Raw genomic sequence first — 18,427 nt, 5'->3', positions numbered from 1 at the left:
CAGTACTTGGCTGGTACTCAGAAGAAAAATTATTAGGGAGAGAAAGAGCGTAAGACCATGGGGTAACTCCTGCTGGAGAGGACCTCTGGAGGTCTCCAGTCCAACTTCCTGCTCAAAGCTGAGCTGACTCCGCAGTTGGATCAGCCCAATTCCAAACTCTGCCAAGGACAGACATTTGAAAGCCTCCCCAGGCCCCTGTTCCAGCATTCTACCACCTTCACAGTGAACACTTCTTTCCAATTACTTCATCCAAATTTCTCTTGCTGCAACTTTAAATGGTGCCTCTTGTCTGGCTCCTTCCTTTCTTCTGCAGACTGCAATTCCATAACCCCACCCTCCATTACTCTTCTCCTCACCAGGATGAAGCATCCCAGCTCTCTCTGACCTCACAGCTGTAAGGACACATTGCTGACCTGTGTCCAACCTCTTGCCCAGGGCTCCAAATCTTTTCTGGCAGAGCTGTTCCCCTGTCAGGCTGCACAGGGATCATTCTGCCCCAGGAGCAGAATTTCTCTTTGAACCTTCAGGTAGCTCCCGTCAATGCAATCCTCATCTACTGGAGTTCCCTGGAATGGCAGGTAGCCTGGCTTCCTGGCACACTGACCCTGCCCTCCAAGTTGGTGTCACTCAATACATCCCATCATCTAAGGCATCAGCGAGACCAATTAACCAACACACATTGAACTAGGCAGTGGAGGCAGGGACAAACACAGAAAGGCCATCTTGTAAGTTGTAGATGATCAAACACAGAGAGAGAAAAGGTTGAGACTGAAGCAACCCCTACTGTTATACAAAGATGGAACCAGACTCATATTTAACTTCTCTCAAAATGAAGATGCTGTACTGGGGACAAGAAAAACAAATCAGTTTTTATTTTTAATCAGTTCCCCCAAGTGAAGTTGTGGCTTGGGCAGGATTTTTTTTTCCCCCCGAAAATCAGCCTGCCTCATAATAAGAGAAACATTTTATTTGCACAAAAGAATAAAGCTGAAAGTAACATGATGTTTTTGTCTCAGTAAAACCATGACTAAAAATTCTAATGTGTAGTCAAAAAGTGCAGCCTTATACAAAAGAAAGACAACAAAGACGATTGTTGTGTTTATGGTTTTAAAAGGAACCTTCCAGATGCGACCTGGCGAAGAGTTGTGTAAGGCTGCTGCAAACAGACAGGTTCTTTTCAACCCAATGAAACAGCGACCTTGAGAAGAGAAAACAAAAATCCTCTCAATGACTTTCTTTTCTCAAAAGAGGCGGTGAAATAAAAAAGGAGGAGAAAGCTTTCTTTAAATTAAGAGCCAAGTATTAAAAAACCCACTGTTGGCTACTGTGCATTCTGCAACTCACAAAGCCTAAGAAAAGGGATTTAAACCTGTTTCCTATGTTTTACTGGACTCAGAAACTGAAGACCACCCAAAAGTTGTACGCACAAAGCTCAGATGAGCACCACAGTGAGGCACACGCTCTTTTTAAAAGATTTTGGTTTTAATGAAGGGGCAAGAATTCCAGCACCCCTGAGCAGTAAGTGATGCTACTCACAGAGCCCAGATCAGGACAATGTCACTAACTGTGCTGCTCAAGACTTATGGGGCCACAATTCATCATCCTGCAGGAAAACACAGGACCTTGTAACACCACAGCTGAGAAATAAACCCAGAAAAACTCATTACAGGAAGTCTTGGATTTATCAGCAGCCCTTTATGTTCATCTATTTCTACTGCTAAACCAGCAGCAAAGCATATTTTTTCCACAGACATACTGTAGAAAACTGAGAGGCAGTGACAATCCTTTACCAGTGTTTTATGTGGTTTCTCATTAGGAGATTATTTTTTAATTTTTACTTTGCTGTGGCACTAAGTCATAACCTAAGTCAGAACTTTTCCTTTTCCCTCTCCAATCCACCTCACCATGCTGAGTGTCTTTGTTACTACTACTACTATAAAGTGGATTTAGTCACCAAGAGGAAATGAATATTTTCTCATATTGATGAGGATGTTATTTACAGAACAAGTGCATATAACTGACCTAAAATGAAAACTCTTATCTGCCTTCTTTCTGTCTTTCATTGTAATTACAGGTTCATCTAGTCAAGACTGGACTTCCTTCTAGATTTAAAAAAACAAAACAGATGAGGTACTGAAGGGTATGCAGTACTACTTTTCCACTGACTGCTATACTACCAAAGTGGATGGAAGAAACATTTAAGGCTTATTAATATCCAAATGATGTGTCATAGATGCTCCATTGCTTCCATAAAGACCCATTATCTTATTTGCTCTTCTTAAAAAAAATTAGCAAAAATGTTCTTTATTTTGAAGAACGTATAAAATTGAAATTTAAATGAACAATTAGGGTGCACATCTGTGTAAACTGTGACTATTTCTGACTAATACAGGTTACAAAATCAGGCTCCTCATTTGTTAGAACTTTGACTATTTCAGAAGACTCCTCAAAGAGTTCATTCAACTTCAGGGAAGCTATGGACAAAGTCTTCCCATGTTGAAAGCTGAGACAAAAAGAAGTGAGGGAAATGCTGGAAAGCCAGCACTGGGACAGCCTTTCACCAATAAAAGTATCAGCAAAAGTGCAGAATTTTTTCACAGAAGTTAGTGGAAAAACAGCTCCCTATAGTTTCCCACTGAGGCATTTCAGTAGTGAGACAACAGCAGCAACAAAGAGAAATTGTGCATTAAGATAAAGCATAAGAAAAATTTTACTTCGTAGCGTATCTGTGAAGTCATAAACCAGATAACCTGACCAAGGGTTTCTCTTTACCATACTTACTGTTTTTTCAAAACACATTTTGAAAAACAAAGAAATCCTGCAGCAACCTTGCTGCTCCTGCTGCTGGAAGGGCTCACTGCCCTGAGGCTGTGGGAAAAAGTAACAACCAAATGTTCCAAAGAAAGGAAAAGTGACGGTATTCCCAACAGAAGTTTCCTAATGAAAGATGCTGGCACTGCAACTGTTACATAACATTTTCTTGCTGTTTTTTTTTTTTTTTTTAAATTATTCCCATGCCTGAGTTTAGCACAGCAGTAGGATTGAAGTCAGAATCCACCTCACAAAAAGGTGTGCCTTTGTAGAAGGATTACCAGCACATCCCCACAAAACCCGGGAGCTGTCACACAAACTGGGTGAACAATATGCTGGCCACATTCCACAGTATTACCACTCCAACTGCTCCTCAGTATTGTGTTTTAATTAAACTATGTCTATTCATTCTTTTTTTCCCTCTCAATCTCTCTACAGCAGTATTTGAAAGAAATCTTATTTGGAAGTTTTCTTCCAGGTACATTAGAAACAGTAGGAATATCCATAATCCAGATTCTGGAGAACCTTGTATTTCCTAAGACTAGAGTTTTATATACAGAAAATAACAAAGGCTTAAATACATATGACTGACCTGCACTCTAGCCTAAGTAAATATCCCATTTACACAAATACATGCAGGGGCTCAATGTCCTGCTCTACACAGGCAGTCATACACCACCAACGCTTCCATACACAAAAACCTCATTATTGGGCCAAGAGAGATCAGGTAGCAGGATGAAAAATATTAATATACAAAGTAAAAGATAAAAAGTGTCTGTTCTTTCCTTCATGTTCACTTAATGATTGCTTTCTGCAGGAGACAGAAGGAGGAGAGCTGTTAATTATATCAAGAATACACCTCCAGGATAGAGTGAGAGGGGGATGCCATGGCAACTGGCAAATGCAACAGTGAACAAAATGGTCACCCTTTGGCAGGAGACCATGAAAGAGCTCGTCCTTTTGTCCCCCCCATCCCCACCTCCTCCTTCCCCCTCTTTTCTTGTCATCTTTGCTGCATTAATAAAGCACACAGACAACTCAGGAAAAACAACTTTTTCTGTAAGCAATCTCTGACGTCTTGATGTGCAGGAAGAAAAGATGAAAATTAGCAGCATGTGGGTGGAACAAAAAGGGGGAGAAAACACATGAGGTAGAACTAGAGATGATTATTTTCTAATTATTTAATATTTTCCTGATCTCCTCCCATCCCCAGCAAAGTGCCTTTACAGGAGGCTTTTAGCTGTTTCCTGAAGAGAACAGCTTGGTGGTTTGTTGCTTTGTGGGGGTTTCTTTTAATGTGAGAATTCGAGAAGAAAACGCTCTAGACACCCAAGGCAGTTCAAACAAGTCACTCTCAAGTTTCCTCCTTGAAGAAAAAAGCCTAAAAGCCCGTGTCACTGCAGTGCTGACTGCATTCCACAGCAGAAGGGGAAAAAAATCCATGGGAGTGCCCTCTAGCTTCACTCACAGAAGACAATTTTTTTCCTGTTCCAAGTAAAATGTCACATTCACTGTAAGGTCCAACTTAGGGACTGTACTATCACTAGGTTGATGCTCCAGAGTCAATCTGAGCACTTCTGATGTGTGTGGTTTCAGTTGCAGCCCCTGTACAGCAAGCCCATCACTCACGATCCTCTAAAATTCTCCAGTACGAGGCTGTGGATTAAGACAACTCATCACCAGCACTGGGAAGAGGCAAACACTGGTGCAAGTGCAAGGAGAATATAAGACCCCAGTTACCTGTTTTGGAACTAGAGAAGGGCAGTGAGAGCAGCACTAAACCAGCACCTTCCCTTAGGAAATACTGCTTTTATATTACAGAAGCAGCAAAACTTTATAAAACCAGGGATCCTGCTGGCAGCCCACGAGGAGCCTGAAAGGCACGACTCCTCTGCATAACCTGATTGTGCCTTTGTGTTTATAATAAAATTTACTTGTTTTGATTCTGGTGGCAGCTTCTTCATGAAGCATCATGTTTAACTAGACCTGACATTGAAGTCTGCCGAGGAGTTTTGACTGTAGGTTTAGAGAAAGGAATGAGGAAAGCACCCGGAGTTTGGCACCAGCCAGTGGGAGAAGGTGGTCATGGATGTGTTATTTTGGAAGAAGTAAGTGAAGCAAAAGGTGAAAGGGAGGATTTGATCAGTCAGAATGGAGCAGGGAAAGCTCAAGGTTTGGCAGCTGGAGCAGGAAAGGGCAGTTGAAAATTTCTTTTCTCTCCCTCACACTTCAGGGATGGAGTTGGTCCCAGAACAAGGATTTTTTGGCTAAGGCAGCAGTGAGTCTGAAATAACTCAGCAATGTTGAAATAGCCCCTTCTCATGACATTTAGATGATATACTATACCATGAGGAGCCAATAGAAGTTTCAGCTCCTACAATGCTACCCATTACTAGGGCTTTCTACACAGAGTCCCGTATTCTCAAGGGTCACAACACAGGACCAGAGACTTAATGGCATTTTGGAACTTTGCCTTTGAATGCTCTTGTATTTTTAGAGATGTTAAATCCAGCCCTGTGTGCAACATTGATGTCTGCAATGTTTTAAGCTATTTGTTTTATATAAATTCAGTTCCCAGGATTAGAGATACCCTAACACAAAACCACAGAGTTTTATCTGTTGTGACTTTCAACACGGGTAAAAGCTTTAATTTTAGTAATAAGGCATCCAATATTAAGCCCACAGTAAAAAAAATACCTTTTCAAATTGCAAGTCCAGGAAAAAAAGAAGACAGATAGGTTCTTTGACTGAAGTATCTCCACATGAATTTACAGAATATTCTGTGCACTGCAAAGCTTCATCGTACCTTGTGCTGCAATAACTTTACCATGTCAATATGTCCTAACAGTATAAAATGAAGAATTTAATAGGACCAATTTTAGGCAGCCAGTGGAAAGTCTTATTAGAAAATTTCTAATTATCTAGAAGCCTTACAACTGCTTTCTGCCAGCATGTCCCCTCCTTGGTCCCCAGCACCACATATTTAAGTACAATGCTACTTCAAAGTCAAACTAGTCTGCCTCAATCTTTCATTCTCCCTCAACAAGGCCTCCTTGGTATTCCATTTCCAGGGACCATTAATTTCATATGAAAATCATAGCTGGCAAGACTAAAAATATATCTTATAACTCACAGCAATAGCTGACTGCTTTTGGGATCTCTGCAAATCTTTCAGACAACATTCTCAGACAGAAAACCAAAGAAAAGAACAAGAATCCTTCAAAATGCTGCTTGACCATGAAGTGAATTAATCTCTAGGGTAACTTTAGTTACTTAACTAGTAATGACACAGCAACCACCACTGGATAGCAATTTCAGCCCATTTGATATGTGTCTATCAAAAGTCTTGCTCACACTTAAGAACTTACAGGCAAAAGGACAAAAAGAGGAGGAATTACTTTTGGCTACACCCATTTTCCACAACAGCATTAATATCAGCATTTAAGAATGTTGCATCACCACTCTTTAGATTTTGAATCAAGATGTTCCGAAGTTGATGAATACATCATTTAAAAATAATTATTGTTATTATTATTATTTACTGAAAGAAATGTCCCGGAAACTTACTGAACACATTTTTGTATCAATTACTGGGATCCTGTCTATTTATGCTGCTCTGTTCCCACACTCCATAAAAGATTTACCTTTCTATTAAAAATAAAAAACCTGCACACATTTGAGTCTTCCCCCCATTTCGTTTTTACATAAGTGTTACAAGTTCAGATTTTACTTCACCATTATGGTTTGGCAGTAAATATGTATTACATAACATTGAACCCAGTCAGATACAACCACAGCCCAAATTATTCATAAAGTTAAAACCTCCGTCCCCCCTGAATATGGTAACATACATGGATTCATTTATATCATATTTACTAGCAGCTTTTTCAAGCCCACAAGTCCCTCTTTGGTAGCCTCTTTGAATGACTGTTTCAGGTCTTCAGACATTAAAAACTTAAAGCCCCCTTTAGTAGGATTTGGTAAAGCAAAATGGAGTTTGCTATGGGAAAACGAATTACTCCTGAAAAGTAAGAGTTGGGTCCAATTAAGTTTGAGAAGATGTTTCATTGGTAAGATGATGCTCAAGTGATTTTGTTCAACCAGAGCTGTACTATTACAGCATTTCAGCCAAGTGTGTACCAAGGACACATGCACACACCTCTCTGTTACAGGCACTACGGTCTAAGCACCCTGTGAAGGTGCTGAGCACCAGCTGCACTAAGAACAGCAGCCTCACGTACAGAGGAACCCTTCTGAAACCCCAAGCCCTTCCTAAGCCACTTCCCATGTGTTCAGCTGACTGTAGAACATGATGCAAGTCTCACTGGCTGAAAACACCTCAGTATTGCATCACTCATGACAGCCACAGAGAATTTCTGAAACCAGGTCAAAGGGTCACAGTATTGCCAAGCTATTAAAAAGATTAGATCTCATCACACAAGTGTAAGAACCCACTTTGTCCAATTCCGTTTACTGACTGCTGTATTGTTTCCTGCTTGTGCCTGAAGAGGCACAGAAAAAGACTTCAACATAGTTGTTAAATATTTAGGTTAAAAAACACTAACCAGTCTGGAAGAAAGTTGAAAAACCATAATTTAAATAATTCCTAATTTTAGGAGCAAGTGAAAACGTTCATAAAGAAACCATATAATGTCTGGAACTGTAAAATACAACAGCCAGCAGACAAAGATACAAATCAAGGCGGATTTTGTGCTCACTTTTTTTTTTGACTGTCAATTTCTTGGGATAAGTGACTGAAGAACCACAGGCCCTGCAAACCTACTCAAACTATGCAGTAACAAAGCACTTCCCCCGGCTGCACCAGCTCTATACATGACATCATTTGCTTACAGAAGGCAAACACTTGCCAACTTTAAATAAAACAGGATTCAATCTGTTGAAAACAGACAGATGTCTACGAGAGTGGCTATTCCTGTGTCTCCACACTAATTCCTAGTGTTATACGAGCAGTGCAGCAGCTTCACACGGCTTGCAGGATCCTGCTCGAAGCAGAAGAAAATGAGACTGCAGGATGTAATAACCTCGTTAGCTGGGACTGCTTCCTACAAGGGAAAGCTTCCAAGCTGCAAAGTGCCACGTGTTAAGAGCTGTGTTTTATTTCAAGTGATTTAACAGGAAGTCTTATCACTGCCAGTGCAGTTAAATACAAGCTCACCTATTGTGTCTACTTTCAAGGTTAGTTTGTGTGCAGGTTTTTCACCATTCTCATGTTTTGCCTGAGTAACCGCTGACTCTGCTGGAAGAGCTGGAATAGCAATCACATCCCCAGAACCTTCAAGAAAGCCCAGCAAGGAACTGGGCTGATAGATGAGAATTTGGTGAATGGTTTTTAAAAAGGTGAATACATGCATAAAACAAACAGCAACATTACTTTTTAAAGAAGCTTATTAGCAAATTATTTTTATTTTTGAAGTCATAAATCTAAGTGTGATAATGTCTATTTTTCCCCAAAATAAACTGAAAAAGACTTAACATGCTGAGCCAGTATGCCTTTATTAAAAAACAATGAAAACCTTAAATACCAGACTATGATCAAACAAACACTACTAGAATGAATACCTCTCCTGATATTTCTGTTCATTTCTATCATTCAATGGAAAAATGTTACTGGCTTCCTGAGGGGCACAAATTGGAGAAAGTTACTTCCATGAAAATCTAATAAAGAAAAAACCCTATTTTCCCTCTTACATCCTCCCCTGTTACTCTGCTAGGAGATGCATTATACAAATGCACAGTTTAACTAAAAAAAAAACATTATGGAAAATACAAAACTATTAAATACTTTGGGGCATTCAACCGATGGTTTGCTGCAAAATGAATGACCATGAAACACATCAATCATTCATGAAATCATGGCTTGGATTTCACATTAAGGACTGATAAATAACAATGCCTCTAAAGCTCTATAACTGTTTGCTGGATAAATCCAGAAACTACAAGCTAAAAACTGAGTAATATAATAGAGTTAAAATAAGGTTCTCAACCATGCAAGTTGAGAGAAAAGCTATGTGGTGTTTCTGGAGCAGAGTGCAGTGTTAGCCAGGGAAGAGCTGATGAGGTGGTTTGCCCCTAGGGAGCAGAAAGAAGTAATCACCATCCATGAAATGCTGAGGAATGACATGGACATTAGGAAAATTGTAGTGTGCCATAAATATTTCAATTTGAAGATGGTCTGGGGTTTCCCCAATAGCTTTTGGGGATGCAAACTAATCAAGCCTGACATAAACAATAGCAACAACCCCGGTAAAGGGGATGAGCTCCCTACACTAACGTGGCCAGCTTACCTTAGATGACAACCATACAAGGAAAGCAGATATTTCTAAGTGCTGCAGACACTCAGCAACAGATTTACCTGTACAAACTAATAAAAGGTTGTTAGAAGCAGTCAGAGACTTTAGAGCTCACCTGTTTCTGTGCTGATGCTCCCATATGCACCTGGCAAAACTTGACTGCCTGTTCAAGAGCTGCTTCTTCATCCACCTAAACACAGAATAACAACTAATGAAGTCATAATTACTTATCTATAAATCTAATTAAATTGACATGAAATAGGGATGTAGAGCATGGGAGTAAGGGGGAGAAGCAGCACTTTATGGCAGAATGCTGACCTTAAGTTATTCAGGAGTATATATCCAAAGATACATACTCAACTCTCTCAATTCAAATTGACATTTAGCATGAACAAACCCCACGTAATTGGTATTGCAGCTCTTAACTGATTTCAGAAATTTAGTTTCAAAACATGGAGGGTCCTACTCCCCATCTCCAGCAGTGGTCTTGTCAGGAGAATGATTCTTTAAGAGATATTTATCTCCCCAACTTTTGAACAGCTATAGGGCCAATTTCATACTGCTTGGTTTAGCAATTACTGTTATTCTACAATCATGTCCGAGGCCACACAGAGAAATTACAATTAATGATACAATACTTTACCTGCTTAATCAGCATGTACGTTTCAGACATGATCTTCTCAATTTTACCCAGGTCATAGGCCATGACTTTCTGACCCTGCTGCCAGACTCGATAAGCATCGAGCAGAAGTGTTTTTCCAGACTCCACATCCTCAAGTAATTTCCTCTTCCTGTTTGATCTCTGGACAGGTTCTTCTGTAGGTACTGCTTGAACTATTCCTTTAGCTGCCTGCTGCTGATGTTTCGAGCTGATACTCAGCTCTTCCAAAGAAAGTTCCGGAGTCCGGCTCTCCGGAGCTCTCTCCTTTGAGGTCCTGCCAGACTGAAGCCGGTCTGGCTCACTGCGTTTACAAGAAGAATCAATTTTTTCAGGGTCATTGGAATAGCCATCAAGATCCATAGGCTCAACTGAACCAGGGCCAGGGAGCTCCTTAATCTCCTTCTCATTCCTGTCCTCTTGTTCCAATATGTCCATAGCATTGGGAATTTGTCCCTGGGTCACTTCCTTTACTCCATTTTCAGTGCTATGTACTACTCCATCTGATAAAACTGGCTTTTTGGGAAGGACATCTTTCCCTTCTTCAGCGCTAGTTTTATTTGAGACGTCTGTTGTCATCCTTCCTGAAGCAAGGTTAGAGGACTTGGAACCCTGATCTTCTGAAACCTTAATAAAAGAAGTCATTCTTCTCTGTTACCATTGAAATCAGAAAGCATTTGAGCACAGCAATGACTACCATGAATATTGACAACAAGTACCTTTCATTACTGCCTCTGCTGAAAAAAACGCATTTATTCTATGTTCATTCTTTTTTATTCCTGAATGTTAATTAATCCAAGCCACAAGTCTTACAATTAAAGTATTTTAATCAGTGAAAACACCACAGAGAAATCAACAGGATGAACCAAAGCTACAATGTTTTTTTTTTCCCCACTACTTCAGTCCATGCTCTGGGCTCCAACTAAATGAAAATCAAGGTTTAACAGCACAAATTTTTCTTCTAATGTATTGAAATCAAAACTCAATCTGTTTCTTTTGGCAGCTGCAGATCACTCTCAAATTTATGAATCTTCTCTTTGGCTGCTCTTACATAACTTTCTTTTTAATAGATCAAGAAGCAGGCAAAACCCTGCTATAGTATTTTAATTTTTATACCTTTACTTTGGTGATGTTCCAAAGGTAGAAAACCTCAGAACATCATCTCTTCTTTCAAAAATTGCTAATGATACAATTCTTCCATCCAGATTTATGAACAAACTATTTCATATACAGAGTTCCAGTGTTCTTAAGGATATTTTCATTTAGTTTGTTAAAGGTGTAGTCTGTTAACTTGCAAAACCCTTAGGAACAAGTTCTTCCTTGAATGAGTTTACCAAATAAAGCTCCAATTTCCAGTTATCTTAACCTGGAAACGGATTAGTTTCCATATGACTTTTAAAAATTAAATCTAGATTGCAATTACATGTAATAACAAGTGTGGTGCTGTCAAGGACTAGCAGTTAAAAGTGGCCAGGCATGTAACACCTTGTTGTCTGGTTTTGTTTTGCAAGAGGAATCTCAGTTCATTTTAAAAGGAAATTTCCAATAGACCCCACCTGAAAATGGAGCTTTTTTACACTCCATGTATATACCATTACCTGAAATGTAAGGGACAGTCAAACCAAACTCACTGTAAGCCATTTTCAACAACTGTATTTGCTACTGGATTTCAAAACCAGAAAACAACAACAGTGGAATAAAATTTTCTTTGTGGTGGCATATAAAACAAAAGGTATTAGAAATAAGTGCTGATAACGTAGCCCTTCATTCTCAGGAGATCTAAGGAATGGGTAAACTGAACCTAGAAAAACCTAATTACTAAATTACAGCCATGAAGTGTCCTGCTGCCTTACCTGTGTCAGGTCGTTGAGGGTGTCCTCCAGCACTTTCACTGTGAGCACAAAGGCTTGTTGGGCCAGAACCTGGCGATCTGCATCACGCAAGTACTTCCTGAAACACAGGGAGAGAACAAATGAAGTTAACTGCCAAAAGCTTACAGGACTGCCAAAGCAAGAACCAGGACGTTAAAAAAAAAAAAAAAAGAAAAAGCCAACACAACAACTTTAAACAAGAAGAAAGCAAACAAAACATTTACAGTTGCATAATGAAACATAACACTTTAGCTGTTTCCCTCCACTTCTCCACAACCATCAAACATGACACACATGAAGCAGAAGTTAACACTATCTACAAACAGAGGGAATGGGAGAATGAAAAGAGAACAACACTGAACAACTAAACCCAGAGCAAACCAGACAACCAGATTTACAGTTTTCTTGTATCAAGCCTTCTGTGCCCCTCAAATACCAGCTTTTTATTCAAACCCTTTCTTGAAAAAGAGTATTAGTTCCACAAAGCTATGCTGAACTCTCAGGTGATTTTCATGTTCTGGATAAAGCATGCATGTGAGATTAAGCACATAAACAAATCCTCTCTCATTAGTCATATCAGTTGCCTTGCAATCTAGGATTTTTAGAGCTAAAACATTCTTAGGCTAATACCTTTTTTCCTATTTAGTGTCACAAAAAATAATACTGTAGGTATAAAACATTCACTCTATAGCTTCATTTAATTTACTAGAGCACTGTAATTTCAGTGTATTCTGACACAATGTTTTAGACTGCTTTCAAGGAAAACATTTCCAGCCATCAATCCCACCTAATGGAGTTTGACGGAAAACTAAATTTCTACTTCAGAATTGGCCGGTTTTAATGAGAGGGCTAAAAATCAAGTAAATAACTTTGAAAGGTACTATTTCAGTCAAAAGGCCAACATTTTTAATACATGTATTTTCCCCCTAGGGTGTAATTTTATGGTTTGCTTTTCAGACACAAGATACAAACACCTGACTCCTCATTAGCTCAGTAATAACTAAAAACTCCCTATTTTTAAAACTAGGGTTGTTCCAGGCATATACCAGACACACCCAGAATATCTGCATTTCTAAGTTCCTGTAATGATTACAGCTCACCATGGCTGGCACTGGCTGATCCAACATGTCAAATTACTTGTTTTTTAAATTCAGTCTAGACTTATAAATAACATAATATTTTTAGTACAACTGTGGGCTTGCTTAGGACAGAATTTAAACCTTCTATGGTCCAGTTCTTCTGATATGCTAAAAGTCAAAGTATTTTTGGCTTCAAGTTTGCTGAACAAGTGGTGACATATTCCCAGAAACACTGTAATCCATGCAAATTCACATACACTCACACTGGAAAACACATGAAGAAACCTTCAATGCCTCCAACTTATTGCCATCAATCATTCAAGTTCAATTTCTTAAGCATTTGCCAGAGACCAATTTCAACATTTCCCGCATGGCAAGCTACTAGAATTTTACCTCAGTTGCTTCAATGTTTTCCTTAGATGTTTATTTTGGTCCTCCCATTGATACGAATCCGTATATAGCTCACATTAATAGCTTCTTTTTTCTTAAGTAAGGTTAATGCAATTAAAATTAGATCACCCCTGAACAGGATAAGCTTTTTAAATAGCATCAGCTGCCAACAGGCACATAACCATTGTTCAGTCCGTCAAGGATTACAGGAAGGCAGGATGCTGGGCCATGACCCCCTGTGCTGGACACAGCTCTTACGCAAGAGTGAGCAGAGGGGTAATGACACCAGTGAATCCCCCCACGTGACACAACACCCCTGTAACCCTGTTAAGGCACCTGTATGGCTGCTCTGAGTTTCAGGAGAAACGCTGAGAAATTCTAAACTACGATATAGAAACGTAATCCTGAGAAAAACTAACCATCATTCCACTATATTCCCAAAGGAATCTGCCTAAAGGCTTTTTTTCCTAAACAAAGAACATCTTTAAATAAAAGAGTTACACAGCCAACAAAATATATTTCAAAGCTTTACAAAGTAATGGATTAAAACAAAACTCTCATACTTTCCCTGATCAGGGGTTCTCTGCAGCATAGATGAGACCTTCAGCAAGGTGTTGTAATCCTTTAGCTGTGACAGCACATTGAGCAGCAGGACAATAGAGCGGTTCATATGAGACGCAAAACTGCCCGGGCGGTCGATCTCATCCACGGGGATGCGCCAGATTCCCTGCAGAGGGAGGAAAAGAGGAAACTTCTAAGGAGAGACCCAGGTGAAAAGGACAGGAATATGAAAATATGGGTCGGATTCCAGAGCACACCGAACTTCACTGAGGGACAGGGGAATAACGGACAGACGATTGCTGTGGTCCCACAGACAGGGAGATCTGGATTTAGATCTGGGTTTAAAGTCAACTGATTTCTGCCAGCAGCAAAAGGAGAAACTTTGCAGAAGCCACAGCACACCTTCTAAATATGCTTCTGAACTATTCCCAGAAAAAGCAAGCAAAGCTCAAATTATATGGTGCATTTTTCTTAAATGTCTGTGAATACGCCTTCCCAAGCCAAAGCTGAACCGCTGTAAAACCCAGTAACTTGCAGTAAGTTTTCCTGGCCTGAAAGCTGTTACTTGTAGGCAGTCACGGCAAATTTTTATCTTCAAATAATCTGCTAGTAGACATCTTAAGAACTTGGTTACTGCCTTGATAGCATCAGTGTTCACCATGGCACTAACCAGTCTCATAGGAAGAATCGGATTCCTCAGCAGGATCCATTTTCCAGTGGCAGATTCAAATACTTGTGCATACATCCTGTGCCTTCTAAATTTTGGGGACAAGGGAATCTTTAGGGAGCAAGGTTGGAGATTGACAGGAAACATAATTTAATTAGGGTTAGTCAGCTCGGATTTTGCAATGCCTAGTAAGTCTAACAAGATTTTTTTCAGGTGTTTATTGTGGATGCTGTCAACACACTAGTCAATCACACCTGAAAAGATGCACTGCACATACTACTATGCTTGCATGTTAGGATGGGACTTCTATTATGGCCATTCACTAAAACTGCTGTTGCATCAGTACAAACCCTTCCCTCATACTTTATTTGGTTCTGAAGCTTTTCCTGCAGTAGCTTTCTAAGATGAAAATCCTCTGATCATGTAAACCATTTTGTGACAATGCAGGAAAGAATAGTCTCATTGACAGGAGTACCTGACTGAGAATGAGTTTGGCTTTATAAACCTGTTCAGGGAGCAGAATATACAAATATTACTCTTTATACTTGTTTAAAGGTCTTGCTTTGATTTGTTTAGCTTTACTTTCAATGTGAGCAAAACCCTTCAGAACTTAATACAAAGTGGAAGAAAACGATTACTGCAATCATAAATGACATTTGACCACAAAAGCAGATTCGTAACCCCCTGCCTACAATGGACTCTCCCCCTGCATGTCTGCAGAGAATCTGCAGTTCTACTCTGTAAAATGTATAGGAACTTAAGAAAAAACAACACAGGAATATCAGTGTGTTAATATTAGTGTTTTCACATGGAAAACAATGACTTCAGCGAGATATAATGCACAGACTAATCTGCCAAATTTTCTTGCTCTTGGTTCTCCTCATGCTCCCTACTCTCACTCCCTAATGATCACAGAAAAGCCATTCTTCTTTATTCCCTGAAGCTTGCTTTCAAGCTTTTTTTTCACAGTTTCCTTTTTCCAGAAAGTACCTAAAACTGCACCCTGACCAACCCCCAAGGCGCAACTGCTGCTTCTTCCTGTTCCCAACAACCAAGATCCATAAACACCTTCCGTGCCTCGGTGGCCAAAAGCTCACAGAGTTCAGCAGCTCTCAAGCACCTACAGATCGTGTAGGCAACAGTTCTGTAAAACAGCACCCACTTGATTTAAATAAGAGATGCCCCTTCTTCCCTCAAAGCAGACAATGGCTTTCCTTTCAGGCTACAGATGAAAGACACAGATTCTGGAGCTGCTATTTTTTGCTTCTCTGCACGTATGTAAACTGGGCTTCTGCCAAATCCTAAAACAAGTGAATGCCTCATAATGGCACCACATTGCAACAACCTACTTAGCCAATTTAACTACACAAAACAATTTATGGTCAACTACAGCACACTGTAGGAGTGGAACACAGCCAATGTGTAGGTAGGTTCCTGGTCTTTTTCAGCAATTATCTCATCCTCCATTTGAGTCAGGAGGATCACTTGGATCAGATACTGTATCTGGAATCAGCTGGAAATAATTTTGCAGCTCCTTCTCACATGCCCCATGTATACACTTGAATGCTACCCTAGAAATTACAATAACACAGAAGAACCATTTGCAGTGACAGAATATACAAACTGCAGCCAGAAAGCCAGGAAAAAGTCCCTCTGATAGACACAAAGTTGCATATTTTGGGGAACGGTACATTAGAAGAGCTTGAATTAAAACTCATATTAGGGGTGTTTAAGTGTATTTATCATTACAATTACAAAAGAAGCACTGATTTAAAAAGGAAAGTTGCTAACTTTTCATGTGCTGACTTGCAGCTTTATAAATGCAAAACAGCAATAGATAAGATTGGTGTCCCATGACACATACCTGCCTGCTTCACAGGCAGCCTCGAGCCAAAAGCAGAAACAAACCTGCCATCAGGAGTCAGAACAACATTCATTCCACCCACTTTGATTTTATTAAGCAATATGCAAAACATTGATGGTAAAGTGAGTTTATCAGAATTTATTTCATGAGTGACATTGAACTTTTAAGACTGCAATTTCAGTCAGAAACTAAAGAATGTCTCATTTAAACCTCTCCCAAAGAGAAGTTTAACAAAGCCCATGTTAGCAAAGTACCTCTCTTGAAAGTACACCCAGAGAGGAGTGCAGATCCTTGTGACAAAAATTTGCAGTTCTTTGGAAGGTTTTATTACTGATTATCACCACTGAGGTCACCTAACAAAGAGTCCCCACTCTGGCCATCCAACGCCCGCTCCTGTTTGCTGGCCACCATTCCCACTGTTGAAGGTTCTCCTCCCTGCTGCCACAGCCAGCAAAGCTGTTTACACAAAGCCAGAGGAAGGAGTGAGACGCTTCCAACAATTCCAAAATGCCTCTCAAGATCCAAAACATCACGCTGCTCTCCATGCCTTCCTGGCAAAACAAACACTCTGCGAGAGTGGGGGCGGGGGAAGGGAGCCTGAGACATGCTGGTAGGGAAAAACAGATCTGGGAATATGCGAAAATCCTGCAGAGAACTTAATACCGAATTTTACATTAAAACTGAATAATGAAGTCAGTCTCTGCCATAATCCTGGTGACACGTTCATGATTTTTCTTTCAGCTTGGAATTGCTGCCCAGCCTGCCTTTGCAGAACTGCAGACTCAGGGAGGAGGGTGAGCAGGAGAGGACAGTGTTGTGAGCGGAGCTGCAGCAGTGGTGGCACTTTCTAGTTCAGTCACTGAAAATAGAAAGGAAGGAAGTGCTTATTATTCCTCCACGCTGCTTACTCCAGAACTTTAGGGCAGGGGATTCCCTGGGGTTTAGGAACTCCTCTCTGAGGAGGAGAGGCTGACAGTTCCCAACAAACCCCAAACTTCCCAGGGGATGGCTGCTGCTGGCACAGCACAGCCTCAGGGTGAGCCATTTTCTAAGCAGAGATCAAACTTTACCCTCAGTTCTCCCTGGTTCTGCTTCTGAACGAAATGGAGAAATGCAAGTCATGCTTCAGATGATCCAATTCACATAAAAGAAGCAAACACATAAAACCCACACTGCTTCAAATAAAGACTTCCAATTACTCAATTCCTTCTTTTTTCTTTTATTTTCCTTTTTTTTTTTTTCCCCAAGGGGTCCCAGAAGTTCAAGATGCACCACATACAACAAACTCGATTCCAAGTGACCAAAGCAAAACCAAACACTTCTTCATTTGTCACTCTCAGTAATGTCCTGCTAGGAAGAGCCTTTAGTAAAAACAAATGTAACTTAAATATTATTTCAAGATTGTTAAAACGTATGACAAAACTAACAAACCAACCAAAAAGCGCAGGGAAGGCACCGATTAATAATGCAACAACCTACACAATATTTTAAAATCACTAAACTGAACTAAGCACAACAGTATAATCCCTGGAAAGCTCACACTTTCTTAAACTTTTAAAAGTCTTTGCTTTAAGACAGGGTTAAGCACAACATAGTGAAGTACTACTTGTTTTATTCATGTCCTGTCTTCTCAGTTACTTATATCATCACAACATCTTGCTCTGGGCACCTGCAAAGGAAAGAAATATGGCTCAAGCTGAACAGTTTCAACACACAGGATTTGAGACCTCGCTCCCTTCAGCTATTTAGTGTTCAAGTCGTGAGCGTGTCTTTGCCTGACTCACGACTTCCTGCTAGTTCTGAGTGTAACCACTAAAACCACTGCCCCCTCCCCCATTTAGCAAATTACTAAACCACCTTTTCTCATCCAATCTTAACGTGCTCCCATATCTCTTGTTATTTTACTCTGTCACCTGATTTTGCCTTTTCTTCTTTTCTAGAAATAATTCCATTATTTTTCTCCCTCAATTCCTCATTTCATCCACACTGCTATTCAGTATGTCATGGAACAATTCAATCCCTGTGAACAGGAATGCGAGTGGGTACAAAAGTATTAAGAAAGGAAAGCAGCTGTATTCAGAATATTAAAAATACTATCTGCAGGGACCTATGTCACCAAGGAAAAAAAAGCAGCCCCTGATTACTGTGAGTAACTTGGCCACTTTCAGAAAAATCTTACAAATTTTTTCATAATATAGCCACTACATTGTACAGT

The 18,427-nt window shown here is 40.0% G+C and overlaps 1 protein-coding gene across 5 annotated transcripts in view; it reads right to left on the bottom strand.

Moving 5' to 3' along the window:
• The window catches only part of CABIN1 (calcineurin binding protein 1), a 111,021-nt gene that overhangs the window by 17,235 nt on the left and 75,359 nt on the right, over positions 1-18,427 (bottom strand). For all 5 annotated transcript variants that reach the window (XM_027696837.1, XM_027696836.1, XM_027696839.1 and 2 more), the window contains exons 30-33: positions 13,684-13,847; positions 11,634-11,730; positions 9,766-10,407; positions 9,238-9,312 (exon numbers count right to left, since the gene is read on the bottom strand). In XM_027696837.1, coding sequence (XP_027552638.1) covers positions 9,238-9,312; positions 9,766-10,407; positions 11,634-11,730; positions 13,684-13,847 — 978 coding nt within the window. The remainder of the gene's footprint in view (positions 1-9,237; positions 9,313-9,765; positions 10,408-11,633; positions 11,731-13,683; positions 13,848-18,427) is intronic.

The sequence above is a fragment of the Neopelma chrysocephalum genome, unplaced genomic scaffold, assembly GCF_003984885.1.
Source record: "Neopelma chrysocephalum unplaced genomic scaffold, ASM398488v2 Primary Assembly neopelma1_116, whole genome shotgun sequence".
NCBI lineage: Eukaryota > Metazoa > Chordata > Aves > Passeriformes > Pipridae > Neopelma > Neopelma chrysocephalum.
This window is presented reverse-complemented; position numbering and strand designations above follow the sequence as displayed.